The sequence below is a fragment of the Giraffa tippelskirchi genome, chromosome 4 (genome assembly GCF_054371585.1).
Source record: "Giraffa tippelskirchi isolate mGirTip1 chromosome 4, T2T-mGirTip1v1.2.pri, whole genome shotgun sequence".
NCBI lineage: Eukaryota > Metazoa > Chordata > Mammalia > Artiodactyla > Giraffidae > Giraffa > Giraffa tippelskirchi.
The window spans coordinates 203,736,664-203,757,606 of record NC_137278.1 but is presented as its reverse complement, the minus strand read 5'-3'; the positions used below and the strand labels follow the sequence as shown (position 1 = coordinate 203,757,606).

Here is a 20,943-nt window from a genome sequence, read left to right as displayed (position 1 = left end):
GCCCAGCCTCTTACTTCTCCCTCTGGGTGAGCAGAGCCTGGGGCTCAAGCTGCCCCACTTTATCTCCGCCCCTCCCATCCACCTCTCATCTTCCATTCTCTTCCACCATTCCCAGGACACACACATCTCCTTTCATAAAACACTTATGGGGATTCCCTCATCAAGGGCAGAGACCCAGACCATGGTGGGGGTGTTAGAGGGCTCATGGAGGGGGGACAGAGGACGCAGACACACACCCTCAGCGGAGATCTGGGAGGCTCCCTGCAGAGAGTGGCTTTCAAGATGCACCTTGAAGGTGAGAGTAACCATCCACGGATTAAGATGAGGGACACTTCCAATGGGAGGACCAGCCTCCAATTCTGTTTGAACATCAAATTATAAACACACAGTTGGGGAAGCAACAAGAGCCAACCCACTGAAGCAGAAAAGCGCACACCTGATGGAGGGGCCTCAGGTGTTCTGGTGACCAGCGTGTCCTCACCAACTCCACACCCATGAATTCCCTTGCTCCCCACCTCCAGCCTCATAAGATGAGCAGGGATCATGTTCCTCTGGCAGATGCAGAAGCAAGGACCAGAGAGGCCAGTAGACTGACTCGAGATCACACAGCAGAAAGTGACAGAGCCAAAAAGCCCCAGCCTGGGTCCACTCTCTAGATAGTCTAGAGCCTATGACCACCCTGCTCCCAGTCTTTAGGGGGTCTGGTGATCTCCATGCACAGCAAGCCTCTGTGTAAAACTGGGGAGGGGTTCTCCACTGCTTTCACTTCCAGAGCATAGAGCTGCACCCCTCAAAGGAGAAACACACAGAGACACACAATCCCCTCACTCCTGTGTGTACACAGACCCACAAACACCACAGACAGCCCCACATACACACCCAGACAAAATTTTTATTGAATACATCCTCATAGCAAGACACAAATTCACACAGAAACATTCACACTCCCTCTCAAGTACACACAGCCACTTGAGCGTTACTGTTATTAGGTTCACATAAACAGAAGAGCAAAAAATACCCTTTCTCAGATGCACTCGTGAAGGCAGAAAGACAGAGTTAAGTGTTAGAGAGACAGAGGAAAAGGGATGAGAAAGAGGAGGAAGGTGGAAAAATCGAGGGAGGGGAGAGAGTGAGGGAATGGGCAGATCAGGGAAGGGGGGGTAGTTCAGAGCATCCAAGAGGAGAGAGGTTTAGGGAGAAAGAGCAGAGGAGAAGGGAAAGATGGGGAGGAAAAGATAAGGAGGCAGTAAGGGACGGAGAGTGAAGAAGGGAAAGAGAGGGAGAGGGAGCCTGTGATTGGAGCCTAACTTTAGCTGCAGAAGCACAGATGACTCACACTCGGGGGGAGCGTTGGGTTGGCTCCAGGTTTCTGTTTATATACCTCGATGAGCTAAATATACAGGCTAAGGGGTTCTTCTGTTCTGGTCCAGCAGCTCCTCTGTGTTCTTCCTCCCGCCCTCGCCTCACCTCCCCAGCGCACACACACACACACACACACACACACACACACACACACACACTCTCAGAGTCCCTGCCTCTCCCTCCCCCAAGCCCACAGAGCCCTGCCTGTGGCCTCTTGTGGCCAACAGCACACACCCTGCCCTTGCATACAGCTCTCCCCTCCAGTGTATTGACTGCCAGGAGTTGACCATGAGATTTGGCTCCAAGCTCAGAAATAACATGGTCCAAACTGCCCCCTTCTGATGCCAGGAGGTCAGGCAGGAGGAGTTGACACTTGCCCAAGGTCACACAGCACACAAGTAACTGAGCCTCACCAGAACCTCTTGTGACAGCCAGGCCAGGATCTCCCACATGAGACAGGGGTATGGGCCTGAGGAGGTGAGCTGAGTGCCTGTGGACAGGCAACCTGGGGCCTGGAGAAGGGAGCATGGAACCTGTGGGGAGACAGAGCCTAAGCGAAGTCCTGTAGAAGGAGGAAAAAATGGAACTGGGGGCGGGGGTGGTGATTGAGGGTCTTGGGGGGAAAAAAGAGAGAGAATTCCACTGGAGAAAGCATCTCTGGACCCACAAGGAGCTTCTCTGACATCATCACCCCCAACCCAGCCACCTGCACCCCAACTTCCTGAGTTGGCACTCAAGGTCATGCAACCAGTCTTTTTTTTCTTTAAATCATTTTATGTATTTATTTTTGGCTGTGCTGGGTCTTTGTTGCTGTTCGGGCTTTTCTCCAGTTGTGGAGAGTGGGAGCTACTCTCTAGTTGTGGTGTGTGGGCTTCTCACTGCGGTGGCCTCTTTTGTCGTGGAGCACAGGCTCTAGGGCGCAGGGGCTTCAGTAGCTGCAGCACACAGGCTCAATAGTTGCTGCTCCCAGACTCTAGAGCACAGGCTCAGTAGCTGTGGCACACAGGGTTAGTTGCCCCGCAGCATGTGGGATCATCCCAGGTCAGGGATCGAACCAGTGTCTTCTGCATTGGCAGGTGGATTCTTCACCATTGAGCCACCAGGAAAGCCCTCCACCCGCTCAGTCTTAAGCCTGCAGAATCACTGCCTATATAGACCGGGGCCCGTGTCGCTGTCCATGGTGCTGAACCTCTCAATGGCTTCTCCCCAGCCTGGACAGTGTCCATTCCCACCCAACACCTCTCCTAGCAGTTCAGCAGGGTTGGGGGAGGAGGGTAGCAGGAAGGAAGGGGGAGATGGAGACAGAGGACAGGGACTGTAAGAGAGGTGACTCCAGCCAAAGATTTTCAAGGAGAGCAATTTCTCCTTTGACATCGTTTTCAAAGAACCACAGTGACCGAGCACACCACAGCGAAGATGGCTGACTAGTCGAGAAACCAGAGCAGAGAGAGATGTCTGTGGATCTGGGCGAGTGTTGACACGCACAAACAAATCCTGGCCGGAGGGCGGAAACCAGGCGGGAGAGAGTAATGTCCTCGGCAGACTTGAACCAAAACACTTTTAGTGTTCCTGTGTTTTTCTTACCCATCTTGGTGAAAAGGTTGTGAGTTTTCACACTGTCATGGAACAGAGCCTCGACTTCCGTTTCCCAGGGTACATGGCTGTTTCATGTACTCCTGACAGCTCCATCACATTTCTGACAGTTTTGAAAATTTTTGTTTTCCTCTGGGAATGTAGCAGAGTGCTAACCCTCCCTTTCTCCATCACACACCAGGCTCTGGAGCCTTGTTCCCTGGCACTCACCTGCCCCCCATTGCTCCAGTTACACTCGCCTCCTCCCTACGCTGTCTCCTGCCTCTGAGGTCTTTTTACACATGCTGTGACCCTCCCCGCCTCAACCTGGAGTGCCTTCCCTCCCCCTTTTCTCCTTCTAGACCCAGCTTCTCTGTCTCCTCCTCTGGACATGGCAGGGCAGGAAATTCCACACTCAGTATCCCCAGTAGCCAGCAGAGAACCTGTCATATCCATTTACTGGGTTTCCCTTCCTTTTAGATGAGTGAGCTGAGCCAAAGAAACGCTTAACTAAATACGCTAGGATTGAGGAGGAGGGGTGCAAATTGACTCCTCTAGGAGAGTGTTGCCGGCGTTCGAAGGAAGAGGTCTCCCAAGTTCTTAGATGGAAATTTACTGCCTAAAGCAACCTGAAAAGCAGTTTAACAGAATCCTCCCTCCCTGCTTTGTGTCATTTTGCAGATGAGAAAACTGCGGCTGAGAGAGGAAGGGCCTTGGTGCAAGGCTGGCCAGGGAGACAGAGGGCAGCCCGAAGCTGCCCAAGACTGTGGGGAGGTCCTTCTGAGTGGGAGCAGGTGGGAAGGGAGCTGGCTCTGTCTCCCAGGTCTCTGGGCCCCAGCCTGGCTACACACACGCCCCCAGGAGAGAATCTAACAGCCTCTGCAGAAAAATGGCCCTGCCCCCTCTCCACCATCACCCCCCCTGCCAGAGAATCCCAGCCTTCGAATAATGAAGGATTCCTAATTTAATTGCATCTTTAATTCATTCAGGTCTCTGAGGAGCTTTGAGTTGGAGTCTGAGGGGATGCTCAATAGTTCCCAAGAGGGAGGGAGGGAGTATTTCCTTCCCTGTTTCAGGGAGGGGAGAAAGACAGGCCGTGGTCTTCTTTTCCTCAGGGACTGTGTGTGCCCCCTACTTTCCCTGCAGGGAATCCCTCCATCAGACTTGGACTTTGGGATAAGCAGGGTGCTAGCAGAGGGTAGGGAGGCAGCTGGTGGAGGAAGCAAGGAGTACTGGGGAAACCCCCATATTTTAAAAGACACAGTGGACTTCCCTGGTGGTCCAGTGGTTAAGAATCTGCCTGCCAGTGCAGGGGTCACAGGTTCAATCCCTGGTCCAGGAAGATTCGACATGCCACAGGGCAACTAAGCCCACATACCAAAACTAGAGAGTAGCCCCCCTCTCGCTACAACTAACGAAAACCCTCGAGCAGCAAAGAAGACCCAGTGCAGCCAGAAAGAAAGAAGGAGTAAGCTCAGGGCTTCCCTAGTAGCTCAGTGGTAAAGAATCCACCTGCCAATGTAGGAGACATGGGTTGGATTCCTGATCCAGGAAGATCCCACATGTCACGGTGCAACTAAAACCATGTGCCACAACTATTGAGTGTGCACTTCAGAGCCTGGGAGCCCTAAAGCCTGTGCTCCAAAACAAGAGAAGCCACTGCAGTGAGAAGCCCACACACCACAACCAGAAAGTAGTCCCTGCTTGCCGCAACTGGAGAAAAGCCTGTGCAGCAATGAAGACCCAGCCAGCCAAAAATAAGTAAATAATTTAAAAAAAAAAAAGCCTGCTTTAAAAAATAAAGAATAAATAAGCTCACTGAGAGGAGTCACCTGTCCTGTCCATTCAAGTTTCTAAACCACCTCAATCTCTGCCTTCTCTCCATCCTCAGGACCATGCCCCCAGGGTCATCGCTAGGGCCTGATGACAGATGACTCCTCCCAGGTGGGGTAAAGGACAAGGAGAGACTGGTACCCCAGTTTCTGGCTGGAGTGAGACAGAGGAGAGGAGAAGCAGGTTTAGGGGAGGAAAGCAAGCTCCCTTCGGGACAGGTTGAGGCTGAGAGGCCCGTGCAACATACAAGAGCAGAGAAGATGCCAGGGGCCCATGGAGACATGAGTCTGGGCCCTAAAGAGAGGTCGGAGTTCACACAGAAGCCACGCAGCCTGAGACAGCTTGGCCAAGGACAGGTGGACTCACCAGCCTCCTTTGATCTGTTTCTCAGGAGAGGAGTTGAAGGGAACTACCAGGACCCTCTGGGGACAAAGAATTGATGCTTTTGAACTGCAGTGCTGGAGAAGACTTTTGAGAGTCCCTTGGCAAGGAGACCAAACCAGTCAGTCCTATAGGAAATCAACCCTGACTATTCATTGGAAGGACTGATGCTGAAGTTGAAGCTCCAATACTTTGGCTACCTGATGTGAAGAACTGACTCATTGGAAAAGACCCTGATGCTGGGAAAGACTGAGGGCAGGAGGAGAAGGGGACGACAGAGGATGAGATGGTTGGATGGCATCACCGACTCAATGGACATGAGTTTGAGTAAACCCTGATAGATGGTGAAGGACAGGGAGGCCTGATGTGCTGCAGTCTACCGGGTCGCAAAGAGTTGGACACAACTGAATGACTGAACGAGAACAACTGGGGACATGGCCTGCCAGTGTCCACCAAGTCAGAGCCCCTACGAGGGGCGATCACCCAGGATGCCCTCCCAGACTGAGGCTACAAGTGACACTGTCCTCAGGCTGGGCTTTGCCCCCCTTCCTGGCAATTCCAGACTCAGGACCTCCAGCACAGACGCTGCAGACAGTGCAGGCACCAGGAGCTGACTCAAGTCTGAAGGCCATCCTGCCAGGAAACAGGCTGCCTGCCGAGGAGTGAGCTCCCCGTGACAGGTTACAGCCATACAACTAACAAATGCTCCCTCCTCCCGACCAAGACTTTCCCCACCCCCTTCCCCCCCAACCCGGTCCCCCTGTCCTTGAGTCTGTGGACACCATCTGCAGCCCACCTGCCCCTCTACCATCTGGCATCCACACTCACTCTGCTCCCCTCCCTCACTTCTGCCCCAAACCTCACTCACAAGGAAACCTCAGACAGTCCCTGGCACACAGTAGGTGCTCAGTACATATTTTTTACCTAACTAATGGCTTGACACTCATTCATTCATTTAACAAACATCTGCCAGGCACCATTCGAGGGTCTGTGGCTGCTGGCAAGAAGATATAAAGTTTCCCAACAAGCAAAAGCTAAAATTCATCACCATAAGCCAACCTCACAAGAAATGTTAAAGGGATTCCTTTAAACAGAAAAGAAGAAAAGGCCATAAGTAGGAATACAAAAATTATGAAAGAAAAAAATCTCACAATAAAGGCAAATAAATAGTAAAGGCAGTAGTGCAACCACTTATACAGCTAATATGAAGGTTAAAAGATACAAGCAGAAAATCTACAATGAGTTAGTGAGTGTGAGTGTGAAGTCACTCAGTCGTGTCCGACTCTTTGTGACCCCATGGACTGTAGCCCACCAGGCTCCTCTGTCCATGGAATTTTTCAGGCAGAATACTGGAGTGGGTTGCCATTTCCTTCTCCAGGGGTTCTTCCCAACCCAGGCATCAAACCTGGGTCTCCCACAATGCAGGCAAACACTTTACCATCTGAGCCACCAAGGAAGCGCCACAATGAGTTAAGGGATACACAAAACAAAAAGATGTAAAATATTACATCAAAAACACACCTCACCCTGTCGTAGGGGTGTAGTAAAAATGTAGTGCTTTTAGAATGCACTCACACTTAGGCAACCATCAACTTAGACTGCTATGTACATCAGTTCAGTTGAGTCGCTCAGTCGTGTCCGACTCTTTGCGACCCCATGAATTGCAGCACACCAGGCCTCTCTGTCCATCACCAACTCCCGGAGTCTACCCAAACCCATGTCCATCGAGTTGGTGATGCCATCCAACCATCTCATCCTCTGTCGTCCCCTTCTCCTCCCGCACCCAATCCTACCCAGCATTAGGGTCTTTTCCAATGAGTCAACCCTTCGCATGAGGTGCCCAAAGTATTGGAGTTTCAGCTTCAACATCAGACCTTCCAATGAACACCCAGGATGGATCTCTTTTAGGATGGATTGATTGGATCTCCTTGCAGTCCAAGGGACTCTCAAGAGTCTTCTCCAACACCACAGTTCAAAAGCATCAATTCTGCGGCGCTCAGCTTTCTTCACCGTCCAACTCTCACATCCATACATGACCACTGGAAAAACCATAGCCTCGACTAGACATACTTTTGTTGGCAAAGTAATGTCTCTGCTTTTAAATATGCTATCTAGGTTGGCCATAACCTTCCTTCCAAGGAGTAAGCATCTTTTAATTTCATGGCTGCAATCACCATCAGCAGTGATTCTGGAGCCCAAAAAAATAAAGTCTGCCACTGTTTCCACTGTTTCCCCATCTATTTCCCATGAAGTGATGGGACCAGATGCCATGATCTTAGTTTTCTGAACATTGAGCTTTAAGCCAACTTTTTCACTCTCCACTTTCACCTTCATCAAGAGGCTCTTTAGTTCTTCTTCACTTTCTGCCATAAGGGTGGTGTCATCCGCGTATCTGAGGTTATTGATATTTCTCCCGGCAATCTTGATTCCAGCTTGTGTTTCTTTCAGCCCAGTGTTTCTCATGATGTACTCTGCATATAAGTTAAATAAGCAGGGTGACAATATACAGCCTTGACGTACTCCTTTTCCTATTTGGAACCAGTCTGTTGTTCCATGTCCAGTTCTAACTGTTGCTTCCTGATCTGCATACAGGTTTCTCAAGAGACAGGTTAGATGGTCTAGTATTCCCATCTCTTTCAGAATTTTCCACAGTTTATTGTGATCCACACAGTCAAAGGCTTTGGCAAAGTCAATAAAGCAGAAATAGATGTTTTTCTGGAACTCTCTTGCTTTTTCAATGATCCAGTGGATATTGGCAATTTGATCTCTGATTCTTCTGCCTTTTCTAAAACCAGCTTGAACATCTGGAAGTTCACAGTTCACGTATTGCTGAAGCCTGGCTTGGAGAATTTTGAGCATTACTTTACTAGCATGTGAGATGAGTGCAATTGTGCGGTAGTTTGAGCATTCTTTGGCATTGCCTTTTTTTGGGATTGGAACGAAAACTGACCTCTTCCAGTCCTGTGGCCACTGCTGAGTTTTCCAAATTTGCTGGCATATCGAGTGCAGCACTTTCACAGCATCACCTTTGAGGATTTGAAATAGCTCAACTGGAATTCCATCACCTCCACTAGCTTTGTTCGTAGTGATGCTTTTTAAGGCCCACTTGACTTCACATTCCAGGATGTCTGGCTCTAGGTGAGTGATCACACCATCGTGATTATCTGGGTCATGAAGATCTTTTTTGTACAGTTCTTCTGTGTATTCTTGCCACCTCTTCTTAATATCTTCTGCTTCTGTTAGGTCCATACCATTTCTGTCCTTTATCGAGCCTATCTTTGCATGAAATGTTCCTTTGGTATCTCTAATTTTCTTGAAGAGATCTCTAGTCTTTCCCAATCTATGTACATAGGTTGTTATATAAAACCTCATGGTAAACACAAACCAAAAATCCATACAGATACACAAAGATAAACAGAAAGGAAGATGAACATAACACTAAAGAAAGTCATCAAATCATAAGGAAAGAGAGCAAGAAGGAAGGAACAGAGAACAAGAAAAACAACCACAGACAATTTACAAAATGGCAATAAGTGCATTCCTATTACATTTAATAATTAATTTAAATGTAAATGGACTAAAAGTTTCAATCAAAAGACACAGAAGGAAAAAAGGCTATGTAGAAGCCCTGTGGTCCTCATATCACGATTGAGAAAATGGACAACAAATAAGTATAAGAAGTGGATGTAAAATATCTGGTGGTCAGACAGTGGTTAGTGCTGTGGAGTGAACACAGGCGGGGGCGGGGGCAGCGAGAGTTGTGTGATGGTAATTTGAAGATCGCAGGGTGGATCACCTGAAGATCCATTACTGCCCCACCCCACCTCAAGGCTTTATACTCTCCTGAGTCCTCACAACCCTAGAAGGTGGTGTCATTTTTTTTTCATTTTGCAGATAAGGAAACTGACCTGAACCAGGTTGCCTGGGTCTTGTGCTGCAGTGGGAGGGGTGAGGGGTGCCTTAGAAAAGTCCCAAGCTGAAAAGCCCTTCCAGGCATGGGCAGTCCCACTGGGCTCCCCAGCCCCACCACCAAGGGCCTCATGCTTGGTTCGAGGCTCTGCTCTCAGCTCACCATCTCAATTATTTTTGAAAAAGGGGCGCCACACTTTTATTTTGCACAGGGATCCACAAATAGCTAGTCCTGCCCTCAGGGAACAAGGACTCTGACAGATGCTCCCTCCTTCCCTTCCCCCCTTCCTCAGGCCTGCCAGCCCTAATCACACCAAATCAAAGGGCACTGTCATCATCCTCCTCACCAGGGCTCCTTGACAGTGGTGGGGTGAGAGCAATTCTTCTCTGTGTCTCCAAAGCCCAGCACAGGGAGAGCAAAAGCAGACCCTTGGGGAGTGTTGGCTGGGTCGGACCAGTGGGGTTGGGATGGAATAAACTGACCTTTCCTGGGGGTCCTTGGTGGAGTCATTGTTGCTCAGTTGCCAAGTTGTGTCCGACTCTTTTCGACCCCATGTACTGCAGCACAACAGGCTTCCCTGTCCTTCACCATCTCCCAGAGTTTATTCAGACACATGTCCACTGAGTTGGTAATGCCATCCAACCATCTCATCCTCTGTCTCCCCCTCTGCCTTCAGTCTTTCCCAGCATCAGGGTCTTTTCCAATGAGTCAGCTCTTGGCATCAGGTAGTACAGTATTAGAGCTTCAGCTTCAGCATCAGTCCTTCCGATGAATATTCAGGGTTGATTTCCTTCCCAAAGTTGTTTCTCTTTATCCTCCCTGTTTTCAGATTCACTGGAGGTAGAGAGATTCCTCCCCCATTTTTTAGGCATCCACATCTCCCTTGCAAGAAAGGAACAGCATAAAGTCAAAGGGCTCCAGTATTAGTGTAAGAGTGGCTCCAACTGAAGACCTAAACATACACAGGACTTGAGAGTCACTCACACCATATTTTGGCTCTTGGTTCAGGGATGCAGCAGAAGCTAGAATTCCAAGGCAAGAGACACCTCAGTTTGTCGTGGGGAGGGGTCCAGACCACAGCTTCATCGGGTACCCTGGAACTGCATCCGGAGAGCAGATCCTCCTCTCTGATGTCCTGTACATTAAATCACTGAATCCCTAGGGCGATCCTGCAAAAGAGGCCTACAGTGTTATCCCCAGTTCACAGCTGGAGAAACTGAGGCCAAGGAGGGAAATGACTTCATCAAGGTTACCCAGCTCCTTTCCCCTAAAGACCCAGCCTCGGGGCGGGAGACCCCCAAGTGGTGCATGAGAGGGGAGAACAGCAGTTCCCAAGCAAACCGAAAGTTCAGGAGATGGAGATCGGCTCCCCTCTCCCCCACCCCTCAGATTCCAGTTTCCATGACAACAGGTCCTCCTTTCTGGGTGTTTGTGGAAATTTGCATTTTAATGGAGATGTAATTAGAATTAAAAAGCTGAGCTTGGAAGGGATGGGACCCTTCCTGGCCCTTTGGAGCCTGAACCCCTCCCCACCCTCCGCCACCCCCCACCCCCCCAACCCTATCCTGACACTTTGCAGCCAGACTCCTAGTGTCTGTCCCCACTGCCCAGATGGGCAGCCGGAAGCCTGGAGCACAGAAGGGACTTATTCAAAATCTCACAGTGAGGACAGGTCCCCAGAGTCTGCACTGCCTAAGGACCCCCCATCTGACCCTGTCAGTGTTGGTGGGGGTCTCAGACAAGAGGAAGAGGTGCTGGCTTGATGAGGGCCCCTCATGTCCTCCCCTGACTCTTCCAAGCTCACTTTTCCTCTCCCTGTAATCTCACAACATCTCAGGGACCCTGGGGGCTTGGCAGGGCTGGGGGGTGGGGGAGGGGCTCTCCCATCTCACCCCAGAGGGAACTGAGGCCCAAGGGATGTGCCAAGGATACACAGCAACTTAGGGCTGAGTCCATGAAAAGATCCCACCTTTGGGACTTCCTTGGCAGTTCAGTGATTAAGACTTCACCTTCCAGTGCAGGGGATGTGGGTTTGATCCCTTATAGGGGAGCTACACTCCTACTTGCCTCCTGGCCAAAACCCCAAAACAGAAAACAGAAGCAATATTGTAACAAATTCATAAAGACTTTAAAAATGGTCCGCATCGAAAAAATAAAAAATAAAAAAATAAAATAAAATAAAAATGGTCCGCATCGAAAAAAAAAAAAGATCTCATCTTTGACCCCCACCCAGAGTCACTATTTGACCCCAGAGCTCCATGGAGAATTTCTAGCAGCTTTTTCCTGTGTCTTTATTAAGTTCTTAAAATCAGTCACACCAGCAATTGTATCTTTTCAAGTAGTTGAAAAAGAGCCATTCTGCCTCTGCCTGGGCACCCCTACAATGAGCTGCTATCCCTGGGACCTTTCTATGAGCCCTGAAGCCTCCAATCCCTGAGGTCACAAACAGAGGCCCTCAAGAAGAGGCTCATACTTGCTGAGAGTGTAACAGGCACGTGTGAGCAGCACCAGGCCTAGAGAGACCCCTTTTTCACCCCAAATCCACCACCCTGCACGCAGCCTGGCTCCTAGTAAGTGCTCAGCAGATGTTTGTTGAGTGACTAGCTGATTAAGTGTCAGCCCAGTGCTGAGGACATTCCATGCAACTTCTCATTGCACCCTGCCCTTCCAAGAGACCCTGGAGGAAGACACCACCAGCCCCCACGAGAGCCCTCATGAAGCTCAGAGAGGCTGTGTAACCTCCCCAGGCCCCACAACTGGTAGGTGACAAAGGCTGCATTTGAACACAAGCCTGCTGACTCCAGGCTCTTGAACACCACTCTCCTTGTGTGATCACAAGAGTATGGAGGTCCAGCAGCTACACAAACACACAGATCACAGTCACGGACATGGACACAGGTCCCAGGGCACACTGCTGGCCCCCACGGCTGTCCTTTATTTTCAAACACATAGTGCTTAAACTCTGTACCCAATGTGCTATTCCAAGTACTAGCACTTTGCACTCAATCCCCACAGCCACCCCAGAAGGCAGGGACCATTATTATAATGAACACACAGATGAGGAAACCAAGGCACAGAGAGGTTATGTGACTTGCCCAAGGTCACACAGGTAGTGAATGAAGAAGCCAGAAACCAAACCTACACAGCCTGACTCCAGAACCCATGCTCCCTCCAGACCTCAGGACCCTGGAGCCAGGAGCTCTCGGCGCACCGCCCCCCACCCCCACCCCGGCCCTGGGAGGAGGGCTGGACAATATTTCTCAAAGCCCAACTGACAGAGGAGGAAACAGGCCTGCACAAGAAAGGCAGCCTACTTTGGGGCACACGGTTGTGTGAGCCCAGGTTGTAGAGCCCAGAGCCTCTGTACCAGCCCCAGCCCCGCCCACCTCCCAACCCCTCCCTCGGCCCACAGTGCCCTCCCCCACCCATGGGGACTGCGGAGGTGACAGCCTGGCCAGGAGGAAATGCGACAGAAGACTCGAGCATCACCTTTCAGAAAAGAAAGCTCCAGAGACCCTGAGAGGGAGGCGATGAGACCAGAGGCCACAAAGAGCCCACTCCCCGTCCATTTAGAACCAGACAGCGCAGAGATGGATTTTCTCTTGCGCGCTCTTGTGCACACGCTCGCTCGAGAGCCACGGATGGCAGGAGCAGGAGGTGAGACGGAGGGAGGGAGGGAGGCAGAGAGGCCAGGCGGCAGAGGGAAGCGGGAGGGCCGGGCACACGGGCACACAGAGCCACACAATCACTAGTCGGAAAAGGCAATTGGAAAGTCCATTTGGGTTTTCAGTTTGAAGGTGGAGAGAGGCTGGGAGCTTGCGGTGGGGGTGGGGGAACAGTGCAGTGACTGAGGAGGAGACGGCGAGGACTCAGAGACAGGGAGAAAAGGAGAGGACAGAGACAGAGTCAGGGATAAAGGGGAGGAGATAAAGAGACACACAGAAAGAGGGGCAGGCAAAAGCAAATCACAAGATCCAGGGTGCCCCCCAACACACAGTTCAGAAAGGCCACACGGGGACTTGCCCGGTGGTCCAGTGGTCAACCCCTCCTCCCAATGCAGGAGGCCTGGGTTTCACCCCTGGACGGGGAACTAGATCCCACATCGAGTTCCTGGACAGTGAAAACTAGATCTGCTGCAACTGAAGATCCCACAGGCCACATCTAAGACTCAGCACAGCCAAATAATTTAAAAAAAGAGAGAGAGAGAAAAGAAAGAGATTTCAAAATGGCCTCATACACACACTCACGCACGCTCTTGATCAGGACTCAGAGTTGTGGGTCCTAGTCCTCCCTCTGCTCTTGAAATATCCTGTGATCCTGCAGAAGACCTTACCTCCCTCTGAGCCTTGAGGTTCCCTGCCCCCAGGCCTGGTGAGGTTAAGTTGGCTCCAGAAAGGCCAGGAAGGAGACTAGGATGGGGCACGTGGGCAACAGGGGCTAGGGAGGTGGCCACGTCACCTGGGTGCTTCTTCTGTGTGGCTAAGGGCCTAGGCCGAGCAGGCATAGAGGGGCACCCAGAGTAGGGTAGGGGCAGGCTGGTAAAGAATCTGCCTGTAATGCAGGAGACCTCAGTTCCTGGGTTGGGAAGATTCGCTGGAGAAGAGATAGGCTATCCACTGCAGTATTCTTGGGCTTCCCTGGGGGCTCACCTGGTAAAGAATCTGCCTGCAATGAGAGAGACCTGGATTCAGTCCCTGGGTAGGGAAGATCCACTGGAGAAGGGAAAGGCTACCCACTCCAGTATTCTGGCCTGGAGAAGTCCATGGACTATACAGTCCATTGGGGTCGCAAAGAGTCAGACACGACTGAGCGACTTTCACTTCGCTTCAGGCAGGAGCCCAGCGCTTCCACCAGCAGATGAAGAAATAGGCTGAGAGCAGGAAAGCAGCGGGAAGTCAGGCAGCTGGGACAGGAACCCATGTGTGAGCCCTCATGACTCCCCACTCCCCAGGGACAGGGAGTGAGCAGGAGGGAGCTGCCCTCTTGGAGCCGGACCAGGCCAGGCCTGGCACTTCTAAGGTGCCCAGTTGCAAGCACCTTGTTCTTGATCAGAGTGGGGCAGACCTGGCTGCAATATCCACCAGGAACCCTCGTGGGGTATTGACCTCCCCAGTCCCTATTCAGGTAATGCGAGCTTTATCAGTATTAACTTACTGGCTCCTCCTACCCACTTTATCAGGGAGCTATGCCCCATTTAACAGATGAGGAAACTGAGGCACTGTCTGTTAAGGGACTGGGTGAATGCCCTGTTGTCATTTGCACAGCTTTCCATAAGAAAGCCTTATCTCCCCACTGGGCAGTCCCAGCCTGGTGGCTCTGCCTCCGCTTCCCCACCCAGTCTTGGAAGGGCGAAGGGCAGGGCTGACCACAAAGAGCCAGCCGGCTCCGAGGGATGTCCCCACCCCACGCTCTGACACCCTCGCCTGGACGGCTGCAAACCAGATTGCGGAGCCATGCAATGGGATAAAGTGGTCCTGCGGCGCCACCTAGTGGCCAGAGTGGCCACTTGTCCCCTCTGGAGGCCGGCGGAGACGCTGCAGGAATCCACTCGTTGTTTGGGACATCGGGATACAAAAAATCCCTCCATGACGACCGTGTGCTGACCATCCCACGTCGACAGGAGAAAGGGGGTACGGTCGAGCTTTGTCCTTTGCCCTCCTGAAAGGCAGACTCACTCATCCCACGATGAGTGGACCTGGACATCTCTGCGTTCCTCTCTCTGATTTGCACGTTTATGGAACCCTTACAATATGCCAGACCCTGTTCCAGACGCTTGATGTAATAGTGAACAAAGAAAGATGCCTGCCTTTATAGAGTTTATACCGGGGAATGGGTGGGAAAGATTCAATAAACACTACATGAATATATCAGTTCAGTTCAGTTGCTCAGTAGTGTCTGACTCTTTGCGACCCCATGGACCGCAGCCAGGCTTCCCTGTCCATCATCAACTCCCGGAGCCTACTCAAACTCATGTCCATCACATCGGTGATGCCATCCAACCATCTCATCCTCTGTCGTCCCCTTCTCCTCCTGCCTTCAATCTTTCCCAGCATCAGGGTCTTTTCCAATGAGTCAGTTCTTCGCATCAGGTGGCCAAACTGATGCTGAGTTTCAGCTTCAGCATCATTCCTTCCAATGAATATATAATAACAGAAATAAGAAAATCTGGCCATTTCAGATGCAGGAAAAAAGAGCCTGTCTGACAACATCACTAGGATGCTGGGACCACCCCCCCCCAGCCCTCAGGGCATATCTGTGGCCCTGATGACACTGAAACCACCCAGCCCTCTGCTCCTCCAGGGCCACACCTGTCCCAAGGGACATGCCCCCACTACAGGGTCCTCCTGCCCCAGACACACCCCTCCCACATTGCCAGCTATTCTCCAGAGGCCTCCTGACCCACACCGCATCCTGGGTGGCTGGTACAGGCCAGCAATGCATAAATGCTCCGGCCCAGTAGTCTTTCTTTATTCCCAGCTCTGACACCACCTGTGTGACCTGGATAGGTTCCTTGACCCCTCTGGGCCGTTTGTAAAATGGGGGAAACAGTGGTTTCTACTTCAGAGCGAGGGGGGTGGTATAAGTGAGTCAACAAACGTAAAACACTGAAAACAGCACCTCGAGGTAGTGTTTGTTATTATTAATGTTTGTTTAGGTGTTTCTCTCCCTTCTGGACAAGCTGGTGGAGGTCAGTAAGGTTCATTCACATAGGAGCAACTGAGTCACCTCCATGTCCTACACTCTTCAGTGTCTAGTATACAAAAGGCCCTCAGAACATGTTTGTACTGCGAATTCATTCGCCACTCATTTATTGAGTGCCTTCTGCATGCCAGGTACTGGGCTAGGAGCTCAGATGGAGCAGTGAACAAGACAGGGTTCCTCCCCACAGCAAGAAGAGTACTAATCTCTAAGCCAGAATTTCTCAAACTATCAATATTTTATCTAAGAAACTCTTTGCAACGCCATGGGCTGTGGCCTGCCAGGCTCCTCTGTCCATGGGATCTTACAAGACAAGAATCCTGGAGTGGAATGCTATTTCCTCCTCCAAGGGATTTTCCTGACTCTAGGATCGAACCCATGGCTCCTGTGTCTCCTGCACTGGCAGGCAGATTCTTTACCACTGAGCCACCTGGGTGGCCCAAGATCCTCTTCCCTCTTAAAAAACTTCAGAATCCCAAAGAGCTTTTGTATACGTAACTATCTAATGGTAACTATTTAATGCAAGTTACCATGTTAGAAACCAAAACAGATACATTTAAAAATATTTATTAATTTAAAATAACAGTAACAAACTCACATATTAACGTAACTGACATATTTTGATGAAAATGGTTGTATTTTCCAAAACCAAACAAAATAGTAAAAAAAAAAAAAACCACCGACACTGTTTTGCGTTTTTGCAAATATCTTTAATATCTGGCTTAAGGCAAGACAGCTGGATTCTCACGCCGAACTATACATTGCTCTGGTTGAAGTATATGAAAAAATATTCCCCCCAAATATTCTCCTTTTTCGTAAAAATTGAGAATACTAACACTCCGTCCCCGCCCCGGCCTCGCCCACTACGCAGCGGCCAGACCGCAGAGGCTTTACCTACCAGGCTGGGGTACTGGTGGTCGGCTTCCGGGAGAAGGTGCCGCCTGTCTCGCAAAGGGTTGATTGGGTTGCGATTGGACGACAAATGCTTCCTTCGGAGCTTTGGCCCCGCCTCCAGATCCCGCCCCCTTCCCGGCGATTAGTAAACCTCACGCATGCGTTCTAAGGAAGGTGGGCACTTCCGTCCGCTCACTGTGGAACTTTTGGTTCTGGCTCAGGTTTCCGCCGAAACCACCAAGGGGCCAAGGCGGAAGTAGTTGAGACGTGTGGGCGGAACTAAGGGTAGCTATGTCGGCTGCCTTGCTGCGGCGGGGCTTGGAGCTATTGGGGGCTCCTGAGGGTGAGGAGGCTTTGCCCGAGGACGTTCGGCTGGGCGGGAAGGTGGCAGGGGCTGGGGGCAGGAGCCCCGAGGGCGCCGAACGATCCAAACCAGTCTTAGCCTCGGTGGGATGGGAACCCTGAGCGCCCTCCGACCCGAGTCCGTTCTTTACAGCCCCCGTGGCCGCTCCAGGACACACCAAACCGAGCCAAGCTCCAATGAAGCGGACCCGGAAGGCGAAGGCGACCCAGGCCCAGAAACTGCGGAACTCCGCCAAGGGAAAAGTGCCCAAGTCGGCGCTGGGTGAGCTTGGGAACGGGCTGAACGCGTTGCTTCCGGTGACCGAGGGCGGTGCCCTGGAGGAACTGGCGCTGGAGTCAGGGCTTCAGATGTTACCGAGGCTTTTCTAGAATACCTGCTGTGCGACGGGCGCGGAGCGGGGTCTTGGGAACACGGAGATGTACGAATCTCATCATCCCGACCCTCCAGTGGGAGGGGAGAGAACACTGAGGAGTTTCAAAATCAGCGTATGGCTGGGTCACTGTGATGAGGTTTGTGCTGTAAAACTAGGGTAGTTTGAGAGGGACTTTAGAATAAAAGACCAAATCAAGACTTCTCTGAGGAAGCGACATTTAAGCACAGACCTGATGGAAGCATAAGAATGAGCTGGGGGAAGTATACTGTTGGCATATGTGGAATCAGAAATTTATTATTAATCTTTGAAATGTTGAAAGAAGCCTGGTCGAGGTGACATAAAGTAAACGAGGGTCAGAGACTGAGCGTTTAATACAAGTTAACACTCCGGGTGCTGTTCTAAGCCCCTTACAAATGTTTGCTCATTTGTTCCTCACAACCCTATGAGGTCGGCGCTGTCATTACCCCCATTGCACAGATGCAGAAACAGGCCCCTGCCCAGATGGTACAGGTGGGAGCCAGGTAGTGTGTCTCCAGAGCCCTGCTTCCACCTATTCCTTCAAGTAGAAGGTGCTGTGGCCTGAGCGGTGGTGACAGTGCAGAGATAACCAGAGAGTCCTGCAGGTGGAAGCTGCGGTGAGGAGGGAGCGTTGATGGTGTTAGTGGTGGATTGGCTGTGAGGATGGAGGAAGAGGGAGTCAGTCAGAACCGGGCACCTTGAGGGATTTGGCGCCACTTAATGAGATGTACAGACTTGAAGAGGGACAAGTGTGGGCAGGATGGCGGGGTGTTCTGATATTTTGACCTGTGGCAGGACTTGGTAAGCTCTTCAAATCCCCAGTGTTAGTTGCTCAGTTGTGTCCGACTCTTTTGCAACCCTATGGACTGTAGCCCGCCAGACTCCTGTGTCCATGAGATATTCCAGGCAAGAATACTGGAGTGGGCTGCCATTTCCTCCTCTGGGGGATCTTCCCAACCCAGGGATCGAACCCAGGTCTCCCACATTACAGGCAGATTCTTTACTGTCTGAGCCACAAGAGAAGCCTCAAATCCCCAGGGCCTGGTGCAATAAAAAGGTGTTCAAGTATTTGTTAAAAGAACTGTGAATCTCAGGGAGGAAAGACAACAGGAGCAAGTGTGAAGGCAGGGAAGTGAGCCTGGGTTGAGCCACAGCGATGCCATTGTGGAGCGGGCACACCCTCCATCCCTACCCCATCCCACCACCCTGCCATGGCACATGAGTAAGGGGACTCTCAGGGCCAACCTTAAGGACACCTCTGTGGCTGCCACCTTGGTCTGAGCTACACTGTCTCTTGCATGGATTATTACAAAAACCTCCTAATTGGTGGTCTCCTTCCCCTCCCCCAGTCATCTGGTTCTCACCATAGCAGCTGAAGTGATCCTGTAAAATCCTAAGTCAGAACTGTCTCTATCCTGCCTTGCACCCTCCAGGGGCTCCCATCGGCCTGGGTGAGAGCCTGAGTTCTTCCCATGCCTCCGTGCCTGCTGAGGCCCCCCCATGATCTGCCCCCTCCAGCTTCCAACCCTTAAGTTTGCCCCTCCCCATCCTTCAAGCACATTAGTCACACTTCTGCCTCAGAGCCTTTGCACGGACTGTTCCGTCTATCCAGAATGCTCTTCTGCCCACAGTTTAATGTTCTCCCTCTCCAGTCTTTGCACAGAATTCCTTTCAGTGAATTTCAGGTCTTCTCAGAGCCTATTTATTTAGAATTGCCACCTTCCCCCCATCCCCCACATTTCTCATTTCTGTTTACCGTTCTCTTTTTCTATAAAACGTTCACCTTCTAAAATACTGTTTGCCTTGTTTACCATCTCTCTTCCTTCGGAATGGAAGTTCCATGAGGGCAGGACTTCTGGTCTGTTCTGTTTCCGGCTCTGTGCTCTTGCACCTAGAACAGTGCCTGACACACAGTAAATGCCCAGGACACATTTGTTGAATAAATCACTTGAGCAGCTGGAACCAAGGGGGACTTCGAGCGGGATCTATGTGGAGTGTGGTTTTGACAGAAGAGGCCAGGCTGTTGCAGTGACATGGGGAATGGACAGTGAGGCCTTCGGCAGGGCTGGGGGGAGGGGCGGGGGTAGAGTGGGGAGATGTCAGAAGGGGACCCAGGAGGCTTCCAGGGAGTGAATCTGAAATGATACCACCCTCCCTGCCTCCACAGCTGAGTACCGGAAGAGAGAGCGTCGAGGTTACCTTGGAGTAAACCTGAGGTTTATGACCAGTGCAAGAATCACAGTGGATGAATCCATCACTCAGCAGGTTTGTCGGGGGGTGAGCTGTGGGAAGGGATGGGGAGAGGGGGTGGGAGTCTCAGTCCTGAGCCTAGGGTGGGGAGGTGGGCGCCCCACCAGGCTCCTGAGAGCTGGACACACTGCTGTGCAGTGAGGGGCCTCCTCAGAGGGCTGACAGCATATCAGGGGAGGTGGGAGCCTGGCCTCACTCCCCTGTGACCCCTCTGGGCCTTGGTTGGCTCCTCTGAATGGAAACGATGTGCCCTCCCCCTCCCGAGACGCGGGCGGCACTTGAGGGGCTGCCCCAGGTTGTGTGGCTCCAGGTGGCTGAGTCACCACCCAGGGCTCCTGACCCCCACACACCCCCAGATTGTGCGCCAGAACTGGGGCCGCAAGGCCTGTGACCGGCCTGTGACCAAGACCAAGAAGAAGAAGAAGGCCGAGGGCACCGTGTTCACTGAGGAAGACTTCCAGAAGTTCCAGCAGGAATATTTCGGCAGCTAGGCTCCCAGGAGGGCACAGCCTCCTCTGACCTCTCAGCCCGGGGTGGGGAACCCCTGGAGGAGCTGGCGAGCAGGAAGCCCACAGGAGGACCTTCAGCTCAGACTTGAGCTGACATTTCCAGGCTCAGGAGGTGCCACCTGCCTGCGAGAAAGCAACACTTCCAACTGTTTTATTTGCTTTGGCCCAGGGAGGGCCTCTGGGCTGTTTGCTGTGGAGAGGCCGGTCACTGGGCCCTTGGGGACCACGCCTCTAATAGGAGGAGGGCCACTGGGTGGGCTTCCGGGTTCTAATAAATGTGGCCCAGGGGCTGTGGACTGCTCTAACAGGGTGTCTCCCGTTGTCTCCCCCGATACAAAGGAGCCTCCACCAACCCCCCCACCACCCCCCAGCTGCTTCTTAGGCCCCAGGTGAGAAGTCCTTGGGCCCAGCCCCAGCGCAGGTGCCAGCGGAGAGCAGTTCACAGCCTCCACGGGCCTCCTCCCCCTGGCGGGCAGCCACAGCTGAGAAGGCAGCTCTTGAGGCAAAAATAGCACCCACAGCTGCTGGGGGCTCATTCCAGGGAAGCCGACACCAGTGTCTGAGGGAGGGATCAGTGCTGCCTCAGGCCAGTGCCCAGGGTGCGTGCACACACAGTGGGGGGTTACAGACATTAAAGGCCACTTTTTTTCCCCTCTTATCTCTGTCACATGAGGTGGGAACTAGCAAAGTGAGGGGGAAGGTGGAGGCTGGGCCGCGTCTGGGGGGCGCAGGCACTGCTGAGCAGAATCCCTGAGTGGGTGAGTGGTGCTGCCCAGCT

The 20,943-nt window shown here is 51.9% G+C and overlaps 1 protein-coding gene and 1 long non-coding RNA gene across 2 annotated transcripts; both read left to right on the top strand.

The window, feature by feature from the left end:
- Positions 1–11,940: 11,940 nt before the first annotated feature.
- On the top strand, positions 11,941–14,925 carry LOC145545525 (uncharacterized). The gene is made up of 3 exons (XR_014082134.1): positions 11,941–12,715; positions 13,889–14,182; positions 14,359–14,925. It is a non-coding gene; the product is annotated as an uncharacterized LOC145545525 (long non-coding RNA).
- Positions 14,926–16,913: 1,988 nt separating this feature from the next.
- RPS19BP1 (ribosomal protein S19 binding protein 1) lies at positions 16,914–20,470 on the top strand. Its single transcript, XM_081590198.1, has 4 exons — positions 16,914–16,994; positions 17,148–17,276; positions 19,574–19,671; positions 20,013–20,470. The coding sequence occupies exons 1-4, from the start codon at positions 16,943–16,945 to the stop codon at positions 20,145–20,147; spliced, it is 414 nt and encodes a 137-aa protein (XP_081446324.1). The 5' UTR covers positions 16,914–16,942; the 3' UTR covers positions 20,148–20,470.
- Positions 20,471–20,943: the final 473 nt, after the last annotated feature.